The sequence below is a fragment of the Macaca mulatta genome, chromosome 3 (genome assembly GCF_049350105.2).
Source record: "Macaca mulatta isolate MMU2019108-1 chromosome 3, T2T-MMU8v2.0, whole genome shotgun sequence".
NCBI classification, from domain to species: domain Eukaryota; kingdom Metazoa; phylum Chordata; class Mammalia; order Primates; family Cercopithecidae; genus Macaca; species Macaca mulatta.
The window spans coordinates 44,614,316-44,637,844 of NC_133408.1; the positions used below are offsets into that span (position 1 = coordinate 44,614,316).

The 23,529-nt window shown below is 46.8% G+C and overlaps 1 protein-coding gene across 2 annotated transcripts in view; it reads right to left on the bottom strand.

Moving 5' to 3' along the window:
* The window catches only part of RAC1 (Rac family small GTPase 1), a 30,776-nt gene that overhangs the window by 5,225 nt on the left and 2,022 nt on the right, over positions 1-23,529 (bottom strand). For both annotated transcript variants that reach the window (XM_015133269.3, XM_015133268.3), the window contains exons 2-3: positions 13,038-13,109; positions 6,760-6,877 (exon numbers count right to left, since the gene is read on the bottom strand). In XM_015133269.3, coding sequence (XP_014988755.1) covers positions 6,760-6,877; positions 13,038-13,109 — 190 coding nt within the window. The remainder of the gene's footprint in view (positions 1-6,759; positions 6,878-13,037; positions 13,110-23,529) is intronic.

Consider the following 23,529-nt stretch of genomic DNA (forward strand, 5'->3'; position numbering starts at 1 on the left):
GTCAGGCAGATCCTGATGGGGGCAACAACGTGCTCCTCCTCCCACGGCAGCACCCACCAGAATCTACAACAGCCCGCACAGCCGGAGATGTTCTGCACCATCCCTTACCGCGAAGGCAGGCGGGAGCCACCGGCACTTTCCAGTGCTCCATCTGAGTTCTCAGACACAGCCTAGCTGAAGCCACAGCACACAAGAAAGGTACCCATCGGTAAATGATGCCTACCAGACAAAGGGCTCTCCCAGAACATAGCCAGGCCTCAGGGCTGACAGTTTTAATGCTACCAGAACATTCCAAGTCTCCTATGCAGAAATGTTCCTATCTTCCACCTAGTTCTGGGAGCCTGGTTTGAATGTACAGACTTGCATTATCAAAATCAACACTGTTGCTGACACCAAGGCCCCCAATTCTGGGCCGCTTTGCAGGTCTGGGGGAAGCCACCCCTTAAGCACAAGCTTTTTTTTTTTTTTTTTTTTTTGAGATGGAGTCTTGCTCTGTTGCCCAGGCTGGAGTGCAGTGGCACGATCTCAGCTCACTGTAATCTCTGCCTCCTGGATTCAAGCGATTTTCCTGCCTCGGTCTCCCAAGTAGTTGGAACTACAGGCGCCCACCACCATGCCCAGCTAATTTTTTGTATTTTCAGTAGAGACCATGTTTCACCATGTTGGCCAGGCTAGTCTCGAACTCCTACCCACCTTGGCTTCCCAAAGTGCTGGGATTATAGGCGTGAGCCACCACGTCCAGACATGGACAAATTTGAGAAGTGAACACTTCCAGTGTTTATCACAATGCTGTCAATTCATTTCTTTATTCCAATAAAAACTGACAAACTCGCTCTTCCAACATAGAACCCTGAAACTATTTTAAGAAAAGGGGCCGGGCGCGGTGGCTCAAGCCTGTAATCCCAGCACTTTGGGAGGCCGAGATGGGCGGATCACAAGGTCAGGAGATCAAGACCATCCTGGCTAACCTGGTGAAACCCCGTCTCTACTAAAAAAAAATACAAAACACTAGCCGGGCGAGGTGGCGGGCGCCTGTAGTCCCAGCTACTAGGGAGGCTGAGGCAGGAGAATGGCGTGAACCTGGGAGGCGGAGCTTGCAGTGAGCTGAGATCCGGCCACTGCACTCCAGCCTGGGCGACAGAGCAAGACTCCGTCTCAAAAAAAAAAAAAAGGGCTCACGCCTGTAATCCCAACACTTTGGGAAGCCAAGGCAGGTGGATCACGAGGTCAGGAGTTCAAGACCAGCCTTGTCAAGATGGTGAAACCCCGTGTCTACTAAAAATACAAAATTGGCGGGGGTGGTGGTGGACACCTGTAATCCCAGCTACTCGGGAGGCAGAGGTTGCGCCACTGCACTCCAGTCTGGGTGACAGAGTGAGACTGTCTCAAAAAAAAAAAAGGCGGGGGGCAAATGAGAAAACTTTTAATTTCATCTCACTCATGCTTTTCTTTTTTTTGAGACTTTTTGAGACGGAGTCTCACTGTGTCACCCAGGCTGGAGTGCAGTGGCACAATCTCGGCTCACTGCAAGCTCCGCCTCCCAGGTTCACACCATTATCCTGCCTCAGCCTCCCTGGTAGCTGGGACTACAGGCGCCCGCCACCTCGCCCGGCTAATTTTTTGTATTTTTAGTAGAGACGGGTTTCACCATGTTAGCCAGGATGGTCTCGATCTCCTGACCTTGTGATCCGCCCACCTCGGCCTCCCAAAGTGCTGGGATTAACAGGCATGAGCCACCGCGCCCGGCTGGTTTTTCTGTATTTTTAGTAGAGACGGGGTTTCACTGTGTTAGCCACGATGGTCTCGATCTCCTGACCTCGTGATCCGCCCACCTCAGCCTCCCAAAGTGCTGGGATTACAGGCGTGAGCCATCGCGCCAGGCCACTCAAGCTTTTCTGGATTTACCGTTCAAAGAGCATATTAGTTTCCACAGCTATCTGGGTTTCATCTATGGGCTATTTTTGAAGATCTGTCCTCCCAAGGACTTGATATGGTACCAAATCTTTAGCATGGGAGAGGATCATCGAGAACCAGTTACAAAAATGCAGCTTCAAAAGAGCCTCTGATCGTATCTGTGGCACCCTTTCGATTTTTAAGAGCCTCTTTTTTGATGGAGAAGAGACATGCACAACAGGAGCAAGCAGTTCCACTTTCCACCCTGCGTTCGTGCGATGCCATCTGCCTGTTCCTTCCTTGTTCCTTCTTCGTCCCCAGCTAAATATAGCTTCCCGAAACCCTGTCTAGTGCTTCTGGTACTCACTTCCTAGCATCCGCTCCTCCCGGCCGTCGCTGTCCTGACGCCTCACACACACAGGCTGTGCTGGCTGACCCTGGCTGGGAGGCTCTATTTCTTCCCTGTCCTCATAACACTCAGAGAACCTCAGAGGGCACCACCAGTGTCTCTCCAGAGTCTCTCAACTTCCTTCCTCACAGGTCACTTGTGTGTTCTGGAGCCTCAGGCTGTCTCCAGTCACCGGCCCATGTTTCCAGTCAACCTGAGCACTGCCTTCCCCTTTCTGACTCACCCAGACTCGCGCATGCCTGTTACACACATGGTGTCTTCAATGCCTTTGTCACTCCTGCATCACACACCACTTCCTCCTCGGTGGTGAGAGGTGCAGCCAGGGCTGCTCCTCCCGCAGCCTCCTGCCCACTGGTGGAACTAACCACAAGAGATGGGTCCACTTTCCATGGAGTAAGACAAGGGCGGGCATCTGGACAGCTGAGATCTCACTACAAAAAAGCAGCGTTGTTTCTACTTCATTTTATTTTCTTCCAAATGCTATACACCTGGATTTTACTTTCAGGTTTGGAGTTTTAAAAAACACAGGCATTCTGGTCAGGTGCAGTGGCTCACGCCTGTAATTCCAGCACTTTGGGAGGCCAAGGCAGGCAGATCACGAGGGTCAGGAGATCGAGACCATCCCAGTTAGAAACCCCGTGTCTCTACTAAAAATACAAAAAACTAGCCGGGCGTGGTGGTGGGCGCCTGTAGTCCCAGCTGCTCGGGAGGCTGAGGCAGGAGAATGGCATGAACCCGGGAGGCGGAGCTTGCAGTAAGCTGAGATTGCGCCACTGCACTCCAGTCTGGGTGGCAGAACAAGACTCCGTCTCAAAAAACAAAACAACAACAACAACAAAACAGACATTCTGGCCAGGCACAGTGGCTCACGCCTGTAATCCTATAAAAGGGTCAGGCAGTCCCTGACATCTGAGAACCAGCCTGGTGCTCGCAGCTTCGCCATGGTGGAGGTTGCCACTATTGAATACAATAATCTCGCAGAACACCGACATCAGACAAAGTCACCTGTGTGACCGTGCTGAAATAGGACCAAAAGTAAGTAAACTTTAAAAAAAAAACTCATAATCATTTCTAAGTAGTGACAAATCCAAGATCATCATACAAACCACAAAAATCACCAAATATCCCCCGCTCCCAGCCAGTATGAGTGAGGGCCGAATTCCCACAGCACCCAGGTGCGTGTCTCCCTCGCGGCGAAGAGTAACAAACCCAGTTCTGTTTAACTACAGGTGTGTGCCCGGTGCTCTCTGGCTGCACTTGTAACAGCCAACCTCACAAAAGCTGAGGCCTTTTGAAACTCAAAACTGCTAAGCCAAACACCGCAGTTTTTCTTTTTATCTACCATCACAGGAGTCTAGCCCACCACTTTAAAACCTTTAGCACTGGCCAGGCTCAGTGGCTCACGCCTGTAATCCCAGCACTTTGGGAGGCCAAGGCGGGCGGATCACGAGGTCAGGAGATCAAGACCATCCTGGCTAATACAGTGAAACCCAGTCTCTACAAAAATATAAAAAATTAGCCAGGCGTGGTGGTGGGCGCCTGTAGTCCCAGCTACTCGGAAGGCTGGCTGACACAGGAGACTGGCGCGAACCCGGGAGGTGGAGCTTGCAGTGAGCCAAGATCGCAGCACTGCACTCCAGCCTGGGCGAGAGAGTGAGACTCCATCTAAAAATAAATAAATAAATAAAAATAAAAAACAAAATTAGCCAGGCATGGTAGTGCATGCCTGTAGTCTCAGCTATGTGGGGGACTAGGGTGGGAAAGTCGCCTGAACCTGGGAAGCGGAGGTTGCAGTGAGCCAAGATCACACCACTGCACTCCAGCCTGGGCAACAAGAGCGAAACTCCGTCTCAAAAAGACAAACTTTTAGCATAGCAAGAAAATGAAACAATTGGCATGACGCACTGGGGTCCTGGCTGACCCCAACATGGAGGCTCAGCATCTCAGCGAACCCGCCACACAGCCTGAGTCTCGGGACACACACAGGGCTCAGGACTCGTTGTGACACTGACAGGTTACTTAGGCTCCCGCTCACACCAGCAATCCTGGTGCAAGCAGGCAAATAAATACAGGGGATCTACACAAGGGAAGATGCTGAACCTGAGCATCACTCTGACAAGACTTGGTTCTGTGCATGCCAACTGAAGATGAGTATGCAGAACTTAGGAAAGACTTTCAAGAGAAAATAATTTAACGATTAATTCGAGAAAATAAAAACCTGAGGGCAATTTCAACTGAGAATGGCGACTACCTCCTCACCATCTTTTGGAGAACGAAGAAACGAATAGTCTGAACAGACTTAGCCAGACAGCGCTACCCAACAGAGAAGGATGCCAACGTGAAATGACCACAGGAAATGTAACATCTCTTTTAGGACGCCCTAGGGAAGAAATCTTCCAACTGGTCCTTCAGGAGTGTGTCTAAGCAGTCTTGGATGAGCTACATAAACAGGTCTGCAGATCACAGAGCCAGCAACCAGGGACCACATTCCATTTAGTACAAAATTTAGAGGTTTCACCTGTATCCACAAGAGACCCAGGTGCCAGCATGTTGCTCCCAGATCCTGTTCTTCTTAGCACCGTGTGGCCCAAAGGGATGAGGCCTTCCAGGCACTGGTGTCTGAGCATTTGTGGCCTGCCCTGAGTTGTCAAGATAATTTCCTTATCTCTGAAGGAGTCCGGGCAGGAAGCCTTCCACTGCTGGGTGGGTGCTCGTTCCTCTTGCTCCTTAAGCGCCCCGTTCACCCCCTTGCTGGTACAGGGTGTATTACATGATTTATGGTACTTTTCCGTGAACTGCCTGAGGGCAAGAACCATGTCTCACTCCCTTCTTGCTCTTCAAATATTTTCTAGGAAAGCAGTCCATGGTCTCACACAGAGGAGACATGAAGTTTAAGTGCTAGCCCTATGAGGACACCTGCTTTCATACCAGGCCTCACACTCTACAGCTTTGTTCAAGCTGAGGAGAGTTCTCCTTCCTCATCTGTTGTTCCTCAGAACACAAAGTGGGACTCCTGCCAAGTCACCCTTGACTTACTGTGAGGCGTCCCTTAGAGAAAGGCCGCGCCCTGCCCGGTACCTCCTGAGTCACAGCAGGGTGGCTCTCATTTCTCAGAATGACACCACACCCTTCCACATGTGTCCAGTGGGCTGGAGACTCCTACTCTACCAGTCAGTATGTTTTTAAATCCATTTACAATCTGAATCAGTAAACATCCACTGGGTATAGTTTCCTAAGGTACTGAGAAGAATTTGAATTGTCTGGGGATTATAGACTGATTGTTAATACAGTAGATTTAACTACTAAGTTATTTCATCCATAATACCCCCTAAAACCACAGGCTGCCTCATCATCAATCGGGGCTCAAAGCCAGCCTTTCTCTAGGAAGTCTTCCTCACCTCAATTCAACCCCAAACCCCAATCCCTCCGGCCAATCCAGGTTTGCCGAGCACCCACACAACTGCCACTCGTTTGGGCACAACGTGGAGAGCAGCGCTCTCTAGGCTGAACCACCCGCACACTCAGGAGCAGGAGAATTCTGACAGCGGCTGGCCCGCAGTGTGTGCTGTGTGCCCAGGACTGCTAGGGGTGCGTGACATGTACTCATCTCACCCTACGAGGAAACAGGCAAAGACTGGAGAGAGGAAGAGGCCTGCCTGAGGTCACAGAGCTAGGATAGGACATGCACACAGGATATCCACCCAAGGAATCTCAAGCATATTTAAGTTTTGCTTCCAAAGACACTTTTAAAAATGAAGAACAAACATGTAACAAGATCAACAAAAGATACACAAGTAAAACAACTGCTTAAAGAAAAGTAACTTTTAACCACAACAATGTCTTCTAAGTACCCATTTTCACCAGCTACTGCTCTAATTAGCTTTGATAAATAAATCACTTTTGTCTGATACAGAAAAAAAAACTAAACTTTTTTTTCTGATTGGACACAGTGGATACATTTTACAAAACCAAAACCTCAATCTACACTGAATAGATTTAGGTTCTATAGCCATACAAATTATGTATTTTGTGGGAAAAAATGCATTAAACCTGTAAGATTAGTTACTAACTTGGTTTAAAGAAACCCGAATCTTAACTGCTTAATTTGATTCTGCGGTACAAAACTGTCACACAGCAAACTTGTCTTCAAACCAATTGGTGTTAAAAACTGATTTGCAAAAACAAAACAAAACAAAAAGTACCTTTCATACGGTTATTCTGAAGCTAAATGGAAGACTGTAAAATGCCCAACAATGGAACAGCTGTTAACGCTCAAAACACAAAACCCCTGCCATCTAGGGGGATGTTTATACGGAACTAATTCCGCCCCGTCTGCTATTTACTCAATATCCAAATGATGGCAATATAAGCAAGTCCACAGGTAACATGCACTAATTAAACGCTCGAGAATTATATACTCTAAAAAAGACACATTAAAAATCAGCTGCAATCCTTACTGTTTGCGGATAGGATAGGGGGCGTAATCTGTCATAATCTTCTTGTCCAGCTGTATCCCATAAGCCCAGATTCACCGGTTTTCCATCTACCATAACATTGGCAGAGTAATTGTCAAAGCTGTAGAACGGAATGAAAACGGTTAGTCACAGATGTGGAACCTAAGTCACTGTCCTGGCCATCCTAGAGAAGGTGTGCCAAGAAAAAGGGTGGGGACGGGCCTGGAGGATGCCACACCAGCAATGTCCCTGCAGGCACGAGGAGGAAGGAGGCAGGGGCAAAACTCACGGGAAACAAACCCAACCCAAAACTTGAGAAAGAAAAATGAAAGAAACAAACAACAAGCTATTTAAGTGAAACAAATCACTGTCAGAAATACATACACTTCACTTTAAACAAAGTTTAAGACTTTTATCCCAGGAAGAAGTAAGTGTAAAATTAGCCCCGCTTTCAAATCCTCCTTGTTGGGTTTTTCATGTACTTATGTCACTCATTTTCAACAAGAGAGCTGGCCACTAGAGCTACCCTCTGCAGGGTTTCCAGAAGGCCTGAGTGTAGAACAGTAACACAAAAGACACTTGCCTTAACAAGCCTCCCAATAACATTTTCAAAGTGAGTGTACCTGATGACACAAATATTTAAATTCACGTGAAGTTGGCCGGGCACGGTGGCTCTTGCCTGTAATCCCAGCACTTTGGGAGGCCGAGGCGGGCGGATCACGAGGTCAGGAGATCCAAACCATCCTGGCTAACACGGTGAAACCCCGTCTCTACTAAAAATACAAAAAATTAGCCGGGCGTGGCGGCGGACACCTGTAGTCCCAGCTACTCGGGAGGCTGAGGCAGGAGAATGGCGTGAACCCGGGAGGCGGAGCTTGCAGTGAGCCAAGATCACACCATTGCACTCCAGCCTGGGTGACACAGCGAGACTCCGTCTCCCAAAAAAAAAAAAAAAAAAAAAAAAAAACAAATTCACGTGAAGTTGCTACACAAATTAGTCAGGAGAGGTAACCCAGCAAAGCCTACAGGCTGACAGAAGGAAATCAGACCCAAGTTAAAAACTGCTACTGGTCAGCAGAAACCAAGCTTTAGAAAAGAATAGTGTTTCCTCTGGACAGGAAGGCAAAAAAGAAAAGGAAAAATATAATAAAAAGCAGAGGCTGGGCACGGTGGCTCACGCCTGTAATCCTAACACTTTGGAAGGCCGAGGTGGGTGGATCACCTGAGGTCAGGAGTTTGAGACCAGCCTGGCCAACATGACGAAAACCCTGTCTCTACTAAAACTGCAAAAATTAGCCGGGGCGTGGTGGCGGGTGCTTGTAATCCCAGCTACTTGGGAGGCTGAGGCAAGAGAATCACTTGAACCCGGGAGGCAGAGGTTGCAGTGGGCCAAGATCACATCATCACTCTCCAACCTGGGCAACAAGAGCAAAACTTTGTCTCAAAAAAAAAAAAAAAAAAAAAAAAAGAAGAAAGAAAGAAAGAAAAGGTGATAGTGACAGACATGGTAATTATGCTTCCATAAGAAAAAGATTATAGGATAGGCCGGGCGTGGTGGCTCAAGCCTGTAATCCCAGCACTTTGGGAAGCCGAGGCGGGCGGATCACGAGGTCAGGAGATCCAGACCATCCTGGCTAACACGGTGAAACCCCGTCTCTACTAAAAATACAAAAACTTAGCCGGGTGAGGTGGCAGGCGCCTGTACTCCCAGCTACTCGGGAGGCTGAGGCAGGAGAATGGTGTGAACCCGGGAGGCGGAGCTTGCAGTGAGCTGAGATCCGGCCACTGCACTCCAGCCTGGGTGACAGAGCGAGACTCCATCTCAAAAAAAAAAAAAAAAAAAGATTATAGGATAAATGGTATTGTGACTTTCTTTCCCCTATAAGGGAAAAAGAATCAGGTCCTTGCCTCGTTCTATACCAAAAATAAATTCTAAATGGATTAAAGATAAAAATTTTAGCCACAAAAAACCTAGAAAAAATACTAGAGCATACTTTTGCATTATTTAAGTAGGAAAGGCCTTTCTAAGATACAACATACAATTCTGAGGGAGAGGTGGTATTATTACTATTATTTTATTTTTTTTTGAGACAGAATCTCACTCTGTCACCCAGGCTGGAGTGCAGTGGCGCAATCTTGGCTCACTGCAACCTCCGCCTCCCGGGATCAAGCAATTCTCCTGCCTCAGCCTCCTGAGGAGCTGGGATTACAGGTGTGCACCACCACGCCCAGGTAATTGTTGTATTTTAGTAGAGACGGGGTTTCACCATGTCGATCAGGCTGGTCTCGATCTGACCTCGTGATCCACCTGCTTCAGCCTCCCAAAGTGCTGGGATTAAAGGCATGGGCCACCACGCCCAAGTGATGTGGTATTATTTACATTAAATGCTAAATTTCTATACGGCAGAAGACACCACAATGAAGATCAAAGACAAATGACAGACTGAGAAGGATTATTTACGAAACGTTCCATCAGGCCACGTGCAGTGGAGCATGACTATAGTCTAGCTACTCAATCGGCTGAGGTGGAAGGACCAGCAGTTCAAGTCCAGCCTGGGCAATACTGCAAGATCCCATCTCAAAAAAAAAAAAAGAAAAGAAAAGGGAAAAGAAAGGAGAAGGAAGGAGGGAAGGAGGGACAGAGGGAGTGGGGAGGGAAAGAAGGAAATGTTCCATCAGTAAGAAAAAATTTCGGTCGGGCGCGGTGGCTCAAGCCTGTAATCTCAGCACTTTGGGAGGCCGAGACGGGCGGATCATGAGGTCAGGAGATCGAGACCATCCTGGCTAACACAGTGAAACCCCGTCTCTACTAAAAACTACAAAAAACAGCCGGGCGCGGTGGCTCAAGCCTGTAATCCCAGCACTTTGGGAGGCTGAGACGGGCGGATCACAAGGTCAGGAGATCGAGACCATCCTGGCTAACACGGTGAAACCCCGTCTCTACTAAAAAATACAAAAAACTAGCCGGGCGAGGTGGCGGGTGCCTGTGGTCCCAGCTACTCCGGAGGCTGAGGCAGGAGAATGGCGTAAACCCGGGAGGTGGAGCTTGCAGTGAGCTGAGATCCGGCCACTGCACTCCAGCCTGGGCGACAGAGCCAGACTCAGTCTCAAAAAAAAATAAATAAATAAAAATAAAAATACAAAATACAAAAAACTAGCTGGGCGTGGTGGCGGGCGCCTGTAGTCCCAGCTACTCGGGAGGCTGAGGCAGAAGAATGGCGTGAACCTGGGAGGCGGAGCTTGCAGTGAGCCGAGATCGCGCCACTGCACTCCAGCCGGGGCGACAGAGTGAGACTCCGTCTCAAAAAAAAAAAAAAAAAAAAAAAAATTTTTTCAGTAGAAAAATAAGATTTAAACAAACAATTCACAGGAGACTAAAAATGTACAGTAAACATTCAAAAGAGCCAGGTGTGGTGGCTCACGCCTGTAATACCAACACTTTGGGAGGCCAAGGTGGAGAATCACTTGAGACCAAGTGTTCAGGACCAGCCTGGGCAATACAGCAAGACGTAGCTCTATAAAAACACATGTTTTTTGTTTTTTTTTTTTTTTGGAGACAGGGTCTTGCTCTATTGCCCAGGCTGGAGTGCAGTAGCACAATCTCGGCTCACTGCAACCTCCGCCTCCCACGTTCAAGCAATCCTCCTGCCTCAGCCTTCAGAGTAGCTGGGAGTAGAGTCATGTGCCACCATGCCCAGCTAACTTTTGTATTTTTAGTAGAGACAGAGTTTCACCATGTTGGCCAAGTTGGTCTCAAACCCCTTACCTCAGTGATCCACCCAGCTCAGCCTCCCCAAGTGCTGGGATTACAGGAGTGAGCAAAATTACTTAATTAAAAAAAAAAAAAATTCAGCCAGGCGCAGTCGCTCACGCCTGTAATCCCAGCACTTTGGGAGGCTGAGACGGGCGGATCACGAGATCAGGAGATCAAGACCATCCTGGCTAACACGGTGAAACCCCGTCTCAACTACAAATACAAAAAAAAAAACTAGCCAGGCTAGGTGGCGGGCACCTGTAGTCCCAGCTACTCGAGAGGCTGAGGCAGGAGAATGGCGTGAACCTGGGAGGTGGAGCTTGCAGTGAGCTGAGATCGCGCCACCAGTGGCACTCCAGCCTGGGCGACTGAGCAAGACTCCGTCTCAAAAAAAAAAAAAAAAAAATTCAAAGATTTTAACCACATCTGTGATTAGAAATGCAAATGGTTAGATAACTTCAACCCACGTAACGGCAGCGTGTACTAAGAGGCCACTTTAGTTAAGGCCAGCAAAGTGACAGCTTTGTAGACAGCAATTTGGTAGTATCTACCAAAAAATAATTTTTTTTTTAAATGTTTTTTTTTCTGGAGACAGAGTCTCACTGTTGCTCAGGCTGAAGTGCAGTGGTGCAATCTCGGCTCACTGCAACCTTCGCTTCCCGGGTTCAAGCAATTCTCATGCCTCAGCCTCCCGAGTAGCTGGGACTACAGGAGTGCACAACCACGCCCGGCTAATTATTACATTTTTAGTAGAGATGAGGGTTTTACCATGTTGGCCAGGCTGGTCTCGAACTCCTGAACTCAAGTGATCCTTCTGTCTTGGCCTCCCAAAGTGCTGGGATTACAGGTGTGAGCAATCACACCTGGCTGTATCTACCAAAATTTAAAACATCCATTGTCTTTTGATCTGGCACGATTTCATTTCTAATAATCTATCCGAGTGTACACAAAGACATGAGGGACAACACTGAACACAAAAATGTTTGTAACACCAAGAGTCCAAGCGACCAGTGGGTTAAATCAGTTACAGTACTTCAAAATCATGAATCATTAATGATTTAACCTTTATCTACACATGTAGATAAGGAAAATCTCCCTCATAAATTTAGGACAACAGGGACAGCATGATTCCACTTACACTAAACAATGGGCGCCAGGTGCGGTGGCTCACGTTTGTAATCCCAGCACTTTGGAAGGCCGAGGCGGGCAGATCACCTGAGGTCAGGAGTTTGAGACCAACCTGGCCAACATAGTGAAACCTGTCACTACTAAAGAAACAAAAATTAGCCGGGCAAGGTGGTGTGCACCTGTAATCCCAGCTACTTGGGAGGCTGAGGCAGGGAATCGCTTGAACCCAGGAGGCAGACATTGCAGCATTGCAGTGAGCTCAGATCGCATCACTGCACATTCCAGCCTGGGCGACAGAGAGACACTAACTCCAAAAAAAAAAAAAGGAAAACAGCAACAACAAAAAACATGGGTATGACACTTCAGGGAGCACCTGGGTGTGTGTTGTGCCTGAGAAGGTGAGGAGGCAACACCTACCCAGCTTACACGGGGAGAACTCACAGCAAATGCAGTATGGTGCATTATGAGGCTCAGCTACATGGGCTCCTGGGTAACCCATCACCAGAGCAGCACTTTCCTGTCTCCACCCAATTCTGCTGCCCACAGGGAGTAAGCAATTCAACAGCCAATTCCACCCTCCTATACCCCCTCAACACACACACCCAAGTTTCAATTCCAAAGCCCTATACCTCAATGTTGACATGTAACCAACTGATGACTTATCAGAAAAGGCCAATTAAATCATAATGGAATCCTTCCCATTCCAGTTCCCAGAAAGCCAATGTATCTGAAACTCTTGTACTGACAAGGACTGTCTCTGATCAGAGTTTTGGTCAGAGTCCTTGTGTCCAACTCTGGTTTTCTTTAACATCATACAGTCTCTATACTTCAAGTTAGACTTTGTCTTCTGGATGTTTAAAAATCAATTAGCAAAGTTGTGTTTGTTCCATCACACCAGAACAGTTTATATTACCCTAAGTTTTTGTTTTGTTTGTGGGGTTTTTTTTTTTTTTTTTGAGATGGAGTTTCACTCTTGCTGCCCAGGCTGGAGTACAGTGGCATGATCCCAGCTCACTGCAACTTCCGCCTCCAGGGTTTGAGTGATTCTCCTGCCTCAGCCTCCCAAGTAGATGGGATTACAGGCACCCGCCACCACACCCAGCTAATTTTTTGTACTTTTAGTAGAGACGGGGTTTCATCACGTTGGCCATGCTGGTCTCAAACTCCTGACCCTCAGCTGACCCACCCGCCTCAGCCTCCCAAAGTGGTGGGATCACCACATCCCACCCTATTTTTTAAAAGCCTAAAATACCTTATAGATTTCAGTGAATGTTTAAGAAAAACTTAGTATCTGTTCATATGAGGATTAAAGATGGCTCTACAGCAAAACAAATGGTCAAAGGAATGTGAAAACCGTAACACAGACAAGTTAGTTCCCAATTCAATTCAAGATACTTACACAGTAGGGATATATTCTCCAGGAAATGCATTGGTTGTGTAACTGATCAGTAGGCAAGTTTTACCTACAGCTCTAAAGAGAAAGAGAAAAAAGGTTGCTTAGTCAACATGAATGTAATCTTAGCTTTCATTATTCTGTCAAATAATCTCTAGAGAAAAAAACAATAAAGGCATATACATCACACGCTTAGCATTAAAGAAAATGTTTTCAATGTTTTCTATAACCCTTTATCACCACATACACATTTGTACCCTGAAATTTAAAGTAAACAAACTAGAATTTCTCAGAAAGGTAGAGTCAGGAACCATCACGTTCTGTTTAGGTACCTGGTGTTAGCATTAATAGTCAAGAAACAGTTGTTACCGATGTACAAGATTCAAGAGAAACAAGATTTTAAAACTTCACGTCTCTTCTGTGAACATCTGTAGAGTCTTTCATCCAAGAATCTTAAGTTTGATCCCGAAGACTTTTTTTTTTTTTTTGAGACTGAGTCTCATGCTGTCGCCCAGGCTGGAGTGCAGTGGCACCATCTTGGCTCACTGCAGCCTCTGCCTCCCAAGTATAGCTGGGATTACAGGTGCCCACCACCACGCCCGGCTAATTTTTTTTTATTTCTAGTAGAGATGGATTTTCGCCATGTTGGCCAGGCTGGTCTCAAACTCCTGACTTCAAGTGATCCGCCCACGTGGACCTCCCAAAGCGCTAGGATTACAGGCGTGAGCCACCAAACCCAGCCTAAAGGTATTTTAATACTAATACACAAGCACAGCTTTTTTTGGCCACCTGTACTTCTCTAAGTAACTTATTTTGCTGCCTTAAGTGGCACAGCTCAAAAATCCCACCACATCCCTAGAGCCTCCCCTCTGGCAATCGGCAATGACTGTTCTCTTGAGAGAAAGTGCTTAGTCAATAAACCACCACCCATAACTGCCATCACATTAATTCAGCTGTATTCAACTGCCACCTCCCCCCGCCCCAGTCCTCACACAGCCTCGTAAGTCTATAAGCAGGGGCTATCACAATACATCCCAGACATATTAATCAATAGCTCAGAGAGGATGGGAGTTAAACTTTCCAAACAAAGAAGTGTGTAGAAATACTTCAGAGAAAGGAGCACCACCTGCACAATTCGTAATGGGTAGAGACTAATCCTAGTATTACCAGTGTGTCACCAGGCAGAAGTCAGAGTGGTGGCTGAAAGTCTCCCAACCACCTGGAATGTTTTTCAAGAAGCTATCACCTAATAACTAAGACCACCACAACATTAGCAAAACATAAAGGTCTCCAATTTTTACACCATTGACAAGACAAGCTTAAGGGTTTATATGAAAGCTCAAGTCTCTAGCATCCTGAGGGTTCAGTTAGCCAAGTGCTCTCCTTAATGAGCCCTTCTGTCTGCTGTGCTGTCAGTTTACCAAGGTCACGATACATCAGTGTCATAATTTGTAAGATTTTTGTCGTTCAATCTCAACTACTATAAATGAGAATTCACCATAAAGTTAAGCGCTTTTCCATTTTCCCTCACACTCAAGGCAGATTACAGGCCCAGCCAGTCTTGCCAATTCTCATTCACTCATGACATTATTGAGGGCTTAACAAAAGTTGGAACTCACCATTCCAAAGACTTCAGAGAGTCAAACATTACATCACCAGGAAGTAGCTTCCAACTCCTAAAGGCTTTCTAAACAGAAATGACTCATTGGACATACATTTTGTTAAAAGCTTAGAATGTGAAAATAAACCTGTATGAGCAGGAGCCTAAGCTTTGGAGTCAAAAGCCTAGATTTGAGACCCAGGGCCAATTCTAGCACGTACTGGCTGTAATTTTCTTGGCAAGTTTCAACTTCCTCATGTCTGTTTTTTTACCTGCAAAATTAATGCAAAACTACCAGCTCCATCCCCAAACTACTGTGAGCATTAATTCAATTTCAATTTATACCAACCGTGTGCTACATACACCAGAAGCACACGAGGTGCTAAAAATATATTAATGAACAAGACCTCATGGAGTAAGTGCAGTCATGAAATTTAAAAATAAGGAATATGGCCGGGCGCGGTGGCTCATGCATGTAATCCTAGCACCTTGGGAGGCCGAGGCAGGCGGATCACACAGTCAAGAGATCGAGACCATCGAGACCATCCTGGCTAACACAGTGAAACCCAAAATATACAAAAAATTAGCTGGGCATGGTGGCAGGCGCCTGTAATCCCAGCTACTTGGGAGGCGGAGGTAGGAGAATGGCGTGAACCCAGGAGGCAGAGCTTGCGGTGAGCCGAGATCACGCCACTGCACTCCAGCCTGGGAGACAGAGCGAGATTCCGTCTCAAAAAAATAAAATAGAAATGCAATCATCACATGAAATTATGGGTGTGATAACTGTTATTATTAAAGCAGCTCTGGAAATGTACAGCAAAAGAGCTAACATTTCTAGAGCTGAAAAAAATATTTTTAGGCCAGGCATGTTGGCTCATGCCTATAATCCTAGCACTTTGGGAGGCTGAGGCGGACGGATTGCTTGATCCCTGGAGTTCAAGACCAGCCTGGCCAACATGGAGAGAAACCCGGTCTCCACTAAAAATACAAAAATTAGGTGGGTGTGGCAGTGTGCACCGGTAGTCTCAGCTATTTGAGGGGCTGAGGCAGGAGGATCACTTGAACCCAGGAGGGAGGTCAAGGCTGCAGGGAACCAAGATTGCACCACTGCATTCAGCCTGAGGGACAAAGTGAGACCCTGTCTCAAAAAAATAAAATTTTTTATATTAAAAAATAAAAGCCTGGTGTGGTGGCTTAGGCCTGTAATCCCAGCACAGGAGGCTGTAATCTCAGCACAGGAGCATGAGGTGGGAGGATCGCTGAGCCCAGGAGTTCAAGACCAGTCTGGGCAACACAGGGAGACCCTGTTTCCATAAAAAAATTCAAAAATAAGCGGGGCGTGGTGGCACGTGCCTGTAGTCCCAGCTACTCAGGAGACTGAAGGAAGAGGATCCCTTCAGCCCAGGAATTAGAGGTGGCAGTGAGCTGTGATCACACCATTCCATCCCAGCCTAGGTGACAAAGCAAGACCTCATCTCAAGAATAAAAAAAAGAAGTAAGCAGTGGTATAGGGAAATATGTTACCTCTTCTTGTTAAGGACGTGGGGACAAGATCCTACTTGGAAAGTCACAGGTTTTAAGTTGCCAAGAAAGCACTGGATTTTAGAAGAAGCCTCCAGCTGCAGTGTGGCAGGAGGCCTGAGAATGCCAGGGACTCACTCAAGGCAGGCACACATGGAAGCTGCTGCTACAGCTCAGGGGCCACCCAGGGTGGCCTGGACCAAGAATGGCGACTGGACAGTGAAGACAAGTGGGCTGTTTCATGGACTGCTTGAACTCGGAGGCAGAACAAGCATCGCTTAGCCATGGTTTAGATGTGGCACCTGAGGAAGAAAGTGGAGCCTAAGGCTCTAAGGGACCTTTTTAAAAATGATAAAGGTTGGCTGGGCACGGTGGCTCACGCCTGTAATCCCAGCACTTTGGGAGGCCAAGGCGGGCAGGTGACCTGAGGTCAGGAGTTCGAGACCAGCCTGACCAACATGGAGAAACTACAAAATTAGCTGGGGGTGCATGCCTGTAATCCCAGCTACTCGGGAGGCTGAGGCAGGAGAGTCGCCTCAAACCAGGAGGCAGAAGTTGCAGTGAGCCAAGATTGCACCATTGCACTCCAACCTGGGCAACAAGAGTGAAACTCCGTTTCAAAAAAAGAAAGATAAAGGTTGTGTAAAAACCTTAACAACAGTTGCCACTCAGTGTCAAGAATAAGCTGCTTCAAGGTTTTGACTGTTATGATAAAACGTCATATCACTTCTTTTACGATCCTGTCCTATGTCTCTTCTATGCATATGAGGAACAAAGCTACTACTATAAATGCAACCAGCTGTGTCTAACATCCTCTAAAACTTCCTTTACCAAATGACATCTTTAGCTGAGAAAGGCTCAACTGTCAAGAAATTCAAGACACTGGCATAACCTGATATTGACTGAAATTTTATTACCAGTCACTATTTGTTACAAATCTATGTCTTATAAAAACATGATTATAGAATTCTTAAAGTGTAACCTTACCTTTAAACTAAGTGCAATCTTAAAAAATAAAATCAACTCCTCTTTAAGTCTTTTGATGAAAACTTTTACTTAATTTCTTAAAATGGGTAAAAGAAAAAGGTTATTCCATTCCTATTAGCGTATTTATTCCTTCCTTGTCCACACTGCGCTTCCACAAACCAAGTCAACATCTGCACTGGGCAATGTCACAGCCTTTCCATGGCCTTTCCTTCATGAAGAATGGAAGCCATATTTGGCCATAAGTCTTGACTCATGCTGCTGGAGAATTTCTGGAAGTTACTACTTGCTTTGGAATTTCTAACTTTATATAATTAACTGCTCAGTTCAACCTCTTTTCAATCATTGAGCGATGTCATCACTCTAGGAAACAACATGAGTGGGCTGGAAGAAAGTTCATGCCATTTCTACATTGGATTTCCCCCTAGTTCATGATGCTACAATTTTTCTTAACCTATCTGTGCTTCCCCTGCCCTATCCTGTAGAAATAACCACAATGAAAGCAAATAACTTATGTTCCTATTATGCTCTTCATTTCTCCATTAAGATAACTTTTTTTTTTTTTTTTTTTAAAAGACAGAGTCTTGGCTCTGTCTCCCAGGCTGGAGCCCAGTGGTGCAATCCTGGCTCACCACAACCTCCGCCTGCTGGGTTCAAACAATTCTCCTGCCTCAGCCTCCCAAGTAGCTGGGAGTACAGGTAAGTGCCACCACATCCAGCTTTTTTTTTTTTTTTTTTTAAGTAGAGATGGGGTTTTGCCATGTTGGCCAGACTGGTCTCGAATTCCTGACCTCAGGAGATCCACCCACCTGGCCTTCCAAAGTGCTGGGGTTACAGCTGTGAGCCACCACGCCCAGCCAACAGAACTTTTTACTTACTTTTTGAGGGGAGTGTTACTTCCTGAAATCTATAAACCAAAACTTAAAAGCACACACAATCAATAAATCTGGAAACACTAGGAATTTCCTCATGTAAAAAAAAAAAAAAAAAAAAGACCCAGGAAGCTCAAAAATAACAACTTTCTGCACTGCCTTTTTTTAAAGACACGTTGATCTTAGGACAGAAAAGCCAAACTCTTCCAATGACAATTACAATTGCAAACCAAAATACACAGCATATACTGCTGTCTTAAAAGCGATCTTGGCCGGGCGCGGTGGCTCAAGCCTGTAATCCCAGCACTTTGGGAGGCCGAGGCGGGCGGATCACAAGGTCAGGAGATCGAGACCACAGTGAAACCCCGTCTCTACTAAAAATACAAAAAATTAGCCGGGCGCGGTGGCGGGCGCCTGTAGTCCTAGCTACTCAGGAGGCTGAGGCAGGAGAATGGCGTGAACCCAGGAGGCGGAGCTTGCAGTGAGCCGAGATCGCGCCGCTGCACTCCAGCCTGGGCAACAGCGTGAGACTCCGTCTCAAAAAAAAAAAAAAAAAAAAAAAAAAAAGCGATCTTGGCCAGGCGCGGTGGCTCTTGCCTGTAATTCCAGCACTTTGGGAGGCCAAAGCAGGTGGATCACTTCAGGCAGGAGTACAAGACCAGACTGACCAACATAGTGAAACCGCATCTCTATTAACACAAAAAATTAGTTGAGTGTGGTGGCAGGCGCCTGTAAACCCAGCTACTCAGGAGGCTGAGGCAGAAGTATTGCTTGAGGCCGGGGGGTGGAGGTTGCAGTGAGCCGAGATCACACCACTGCACTCCAGCCTGGGCAACAGAGCAAGACTCTGACTCAAAAAACAAACAAAAAAAAGTATGTAGATCTTAAGGACAAGGCAGAATTTAGTAACTGTCAAATATATATTCATACTTATTGAATAAATTAAAGATCTTGCATAAAGGTCTTCAATTTACACTGAGAAATAAGGTATGGGGATTATGTAACGGTAGACCGTATGTATAATTGCATTAATTATGCAGATAAAATCTGTCCGGAAAAATATACCACTAGAGTAGTTCAGCGCTAAATAAACACAAAACCTAATCTAAAATTATGATGTTCTACCACTAATAGCTGACTTCACAATCAATGTAAAGAAAACTAGCCACAGGCCAGGTGCGGTGGCTCACACCTACAATCCTAGCACTTTGGGAGGGTGAGGTGGGTGGACTGCCTGACCTTAGGAGTTCAAGACCAGCCTGGGCAGCACGGTGAAATCCCATCTCCACTAAAATACAAAAGAAATTAGCTGGGCGTGGTGGGAGGCTGAGGCAGGAGAATTGCTTGAACCTGGGAGGTAGAGGTTGCAGGGAGCTGATATTGTGCCACTGTACTCCAGCCTGGAGACAGAGCAAGACTCTGTCTCTACAAAACAAAAAAAAAGAAAGAAAGCTAGCCATTATCACCACTAGAGACTTCAAAAATTAAGATACTGCATAAAGTTTCTCATTCAGGCTGAAGACACCATGTACAACTGAGCTGAAGTCTGAAGCAGGCTTTACTTTAGACCACCTTTCTAGAATCAAGTCTAACCCTGGTGTGGCTGATACAAGCCAGCTGAACACACAAGAGTTCAAAAATAAGAATTTATATCTAACTGCACACAACCCCTATTCTTTTTCAAAATAAGACTGGGCGTGGTGGCTCACGCCTGTAATCCCAGCACTTTGGAAGGCTGAGGCGGGTGGATCACCTGAGGTCAGGAGTTTGAGACCAGCCTGGCCAAGATGGTGAAACCCCATCTCTAATAAAAATACAAAAATTAGCCGGGCGCAGTGGTGGGTGCCTGTAATCCCAGCTACTCAGGAGGCTGAGGCAAGAGAATCACTTCAACCCAGGAGGCAGAGGTTGCTGTGAGCCCATATCGCGCCACTGCACTCCAGCCTCGGTGACAGAGGGAGATTCCGTCTCAAAACATAATAATAAGCAATTTAAAAAATAAAAATAAAAATAAAGATAAAGCAATTGTTTAGACCAGGGATGATGGCTCACACCCGTAATCCCAGCATTTTGGGAGGCCAAGACAGGCAGATCACCTAAGGTCAGGAGTTTGAAACCAACCTGGTGAACATGGTAAAACCCCATCTCTATTAAAAATACAAAAAATTGCCAGGCATAGTGGCTCACGCCTGTAATCCCAGTATTTTGGGAGGCCAAGGCGGGTGGATAACCTGAGGTCAGGAGTTTGAGACCAGCCTGGCTAACATGGAGAAACCCTGTTCCTACTAAAAATACAAAATTAGCCAGTGTGGTGGAGCACGCCTGTAATCCCAGCTACTCGGGAGTCTGAGGCAGTAGAACCACTTGAACCCAGGAGGCAGAGGCTGCAGTGAGCCAAGATAAAATATAAACAAATAAAAAATAAAACTGTTGTTTATAAATACCTGAATGTAAAATGCTGTCTTTTTTTTGAGACGAGTCTCGCTCTGTTACCCAGGCTGGAGTGCAGTGGCGTGATCTCGGCTCACTGCAACTTCCACCTCCCTTGGTTCAAACAATTCCCCTGCCTCAACCTCCTGAGTAGCTGGGATTACAGGCACCCACCACCATCTCTGGCTAATTTTTTTGTATTTTTAGTAGAGACAGGGTTTCACCATGTTGGCCAGACTGGTCTCGAATTCCTGACTTCAGGCAATCTGCCCGCCTTGGCCTCCCAAAGTACTGGGATTACAGGCGTGAGCCATCGTGCCCAGGTGATACTGTCTTACCTAAGAAAAGTTGAGAGAAATCTTGGGGCAAAGGTCCACTAAGTGAAAGTTACAGGGTGGGGCAGCAGTAAGGTGGAGGAAAAACAGTATCATAGAGCCCATGCTCAGAAACAACTATCTTAGAATAAAAAGGTATTGGCCGGGCGCGGTGGCTCAAGCCTGTAATCCCAGCACTTTGGGAGGCCGAGACGGGCGGATCACGAGGTCAGGAGATCCAGACCATCCTGGCTAACACGGTGAAACCCCGTCTCTACTAAAAAATACAAAAAAAACTAGCCGGGCGAGGTGGCGGACGCCTGTAGTCCCAGCTACTCGGGAGGCTGAGGCAGGAGAATGGCATGAACCCGGGAGGCGGAGCTTGCAGTGAGCTGAGATCCGGCCACTGCACTCCAGCCGGGGCGACAGAGCCAGACTCCGTCTCAAAAAAAAAAAAAAAAAAAGTATTAACCCTATGTCATATTTCATGGCCAATCTCAATTAAATTGCTATTCAGGAAATCTAGAATTTTTTTCTTTTTGTTTGAGAAGGAGTCTTGCCCTGTCACCCAGGCTGGAGTGCAGTGGTGCGATCTCGGCTCACTGCAAGCTCCGCCTCCCAGGTTCACGCCACTCTCCTGCCTCAGCCCCCAGAGTAGCTGGCACTACAGGCACCCGCCACCATGCCCAGCTAATTTTTGTACTTTCAGTAGAAACAGGGTTTCACCATGTTGGCCAGGCTGGTCTCAAACTCCTGACCTCAGGTGATCCTCCTGCCTTGGCCTCCCCAAGTGCTGGGATTACAGGCGTGAGCCACCGCGCCCGGCTAACATATTTTCATATGGGTGTATTACCAGTCTCTATCAGTCAGGGTCCCAGAAGAAAAAAATTCATCCCAGAAGATTCGAATAGAGATTTTCATGAAGGAATTATTCACAAAGCTGTAGGCAGAGTTAAGGAGCAAACAAGATGGCAAGGCATCCAAAGACTAGCAATGAGAAGACAGAAACACCCCTAGGGATGAGACAAGGAGCAGTAGTTTCCTTTGGAGCCCAGTGTAAGCAGAGGCACAGGAGGGCAGGATGGAGGTACAGCCTGAAAGGACACTGCCATGGTCCAGGCAAAGGGTCAAAGCAGGAATTGACGATGGTGTATCCCCTTTATTTTTTTATTTTTTTTTTTTTTGAGACGGAGTCTCACGCTGTTGCCCAGGCTGGAGTACAGTGGCGCGATCTCGGCTCACTGCAAGCTCCGCCTCCTGGGTTCACGCCATTCTCCTGCCTCAGCCTCCTGAGTAGCTAGGACTACAGGCGCCCGCCACCGCGCCCGGCTAATTTTTTGTATTTTTAGTAGAGACGGGGTTTCACTGTGGTCTCGATCTCCTGACCTTGTGATCCTCCCTCTGTCACACAGGCTGGAGTGCAGTGGTACAATCTTGGCTCACTGCAACCTCGACCTCCCAGATTCAAGCGATTCTCCTGCCTCAACCTCCTGAGTAGCTGGGATTACAGGCGTGTCCCACCACGCCTGTAATTAGCTAGGTGTAGACACATGTGCCTGTAGTCCCAACTACTCGGGAGGCTGAGGTGGGAGGGTCGCTTGAAACCCAGGAGGTGGAGGTTGTGGTGAACTGAGATTCTGCCATTGCACTCCAGCCTGGGCAACAGTGAGACCCTGTCTCAAAAAAAAAAAAAAAAAAAAAGCAAAAACAGAAACTATTAGAGATACATCTTTGGCCAGGCACGGTGGCTCAAGCCTGTAATCCCAGCACTTTGGAGGCCGAGGCGGGCAGATCACGAGGTCAGGAGATCAAGACCATCCTGGTTAACACGGTGACACCCCGTCTCTACTAAAAATACAAAAAAATTAGCCGGGCGTGGTGGCGAGCGCCTGTAGTCCCAGCTACTCGGGAGGCTGAGGCAGGAGAACAGCGTGAACCCGGGAGGCGGAGCTTGCAGTGAGCCAAGATTGCGCCACTGCACTCCAGAACTGGCGACAGAGCGAGACTCTGTCTCAAAAAAAACAAAACAAAACTGTGCTTGATCAAATGCTCATAACTAATTAAAAAAAAAAAACAGACTGAAAACTCAAGGCCACAGGTTTTTAAACCTAATACTCCCTCACAGAGCCTCTGTCGTAGAAACCGCAGTAACAGTACCAGGCACTTACTAAGCACTCAGCAAGGGGCACCTGCAAAGTAGTTAATAACCAACATCTTGTTTACTCTTGTTGACCTCCCGCTGAACCACCTCTCCTGGGAGGTGGGGGATGTGCTTAGGGTTACCCCATGTAAGCGGTGGAGTGGGTATTTGAAGGGAGGGTCCAGATTCCAGGATAGGCATTCGACAAGTTATCTGACTAGATAAAACAGCCAATTCAAACAGCAGAGGTCCTTAATCGGTTAGTATTAAATAAACGTATCTGCTATGCTTATGTTTTAGTTTCAGCATTTTTCAAATAATTATCAGCAATATGACTTATAAAAAAAAAAAACAGGCCGAGGCGGGGGGATCACTTGAGGTCAGGAGTTTGAGACCATCCTGGCCAACATGGCGAAACTCTATCTCTACCAAAAAAATAAAAAATAAATAAATAAAATTAGCTGGGTGTGGTGATGTGTGCCTGTAATCCCAGGTACTTGGGAGGCTGAGGCATGAGAATTGCTTGAACCCGGGAGGCAGAGGTTGCAGGAACAGAGAGAGCGCCATTGCACTCCAGGCTGGGCAACAGAGTGAGACCCTGTCTCAAAAGAAAAAAAAAAAGAAAGAAAGAAAAAAA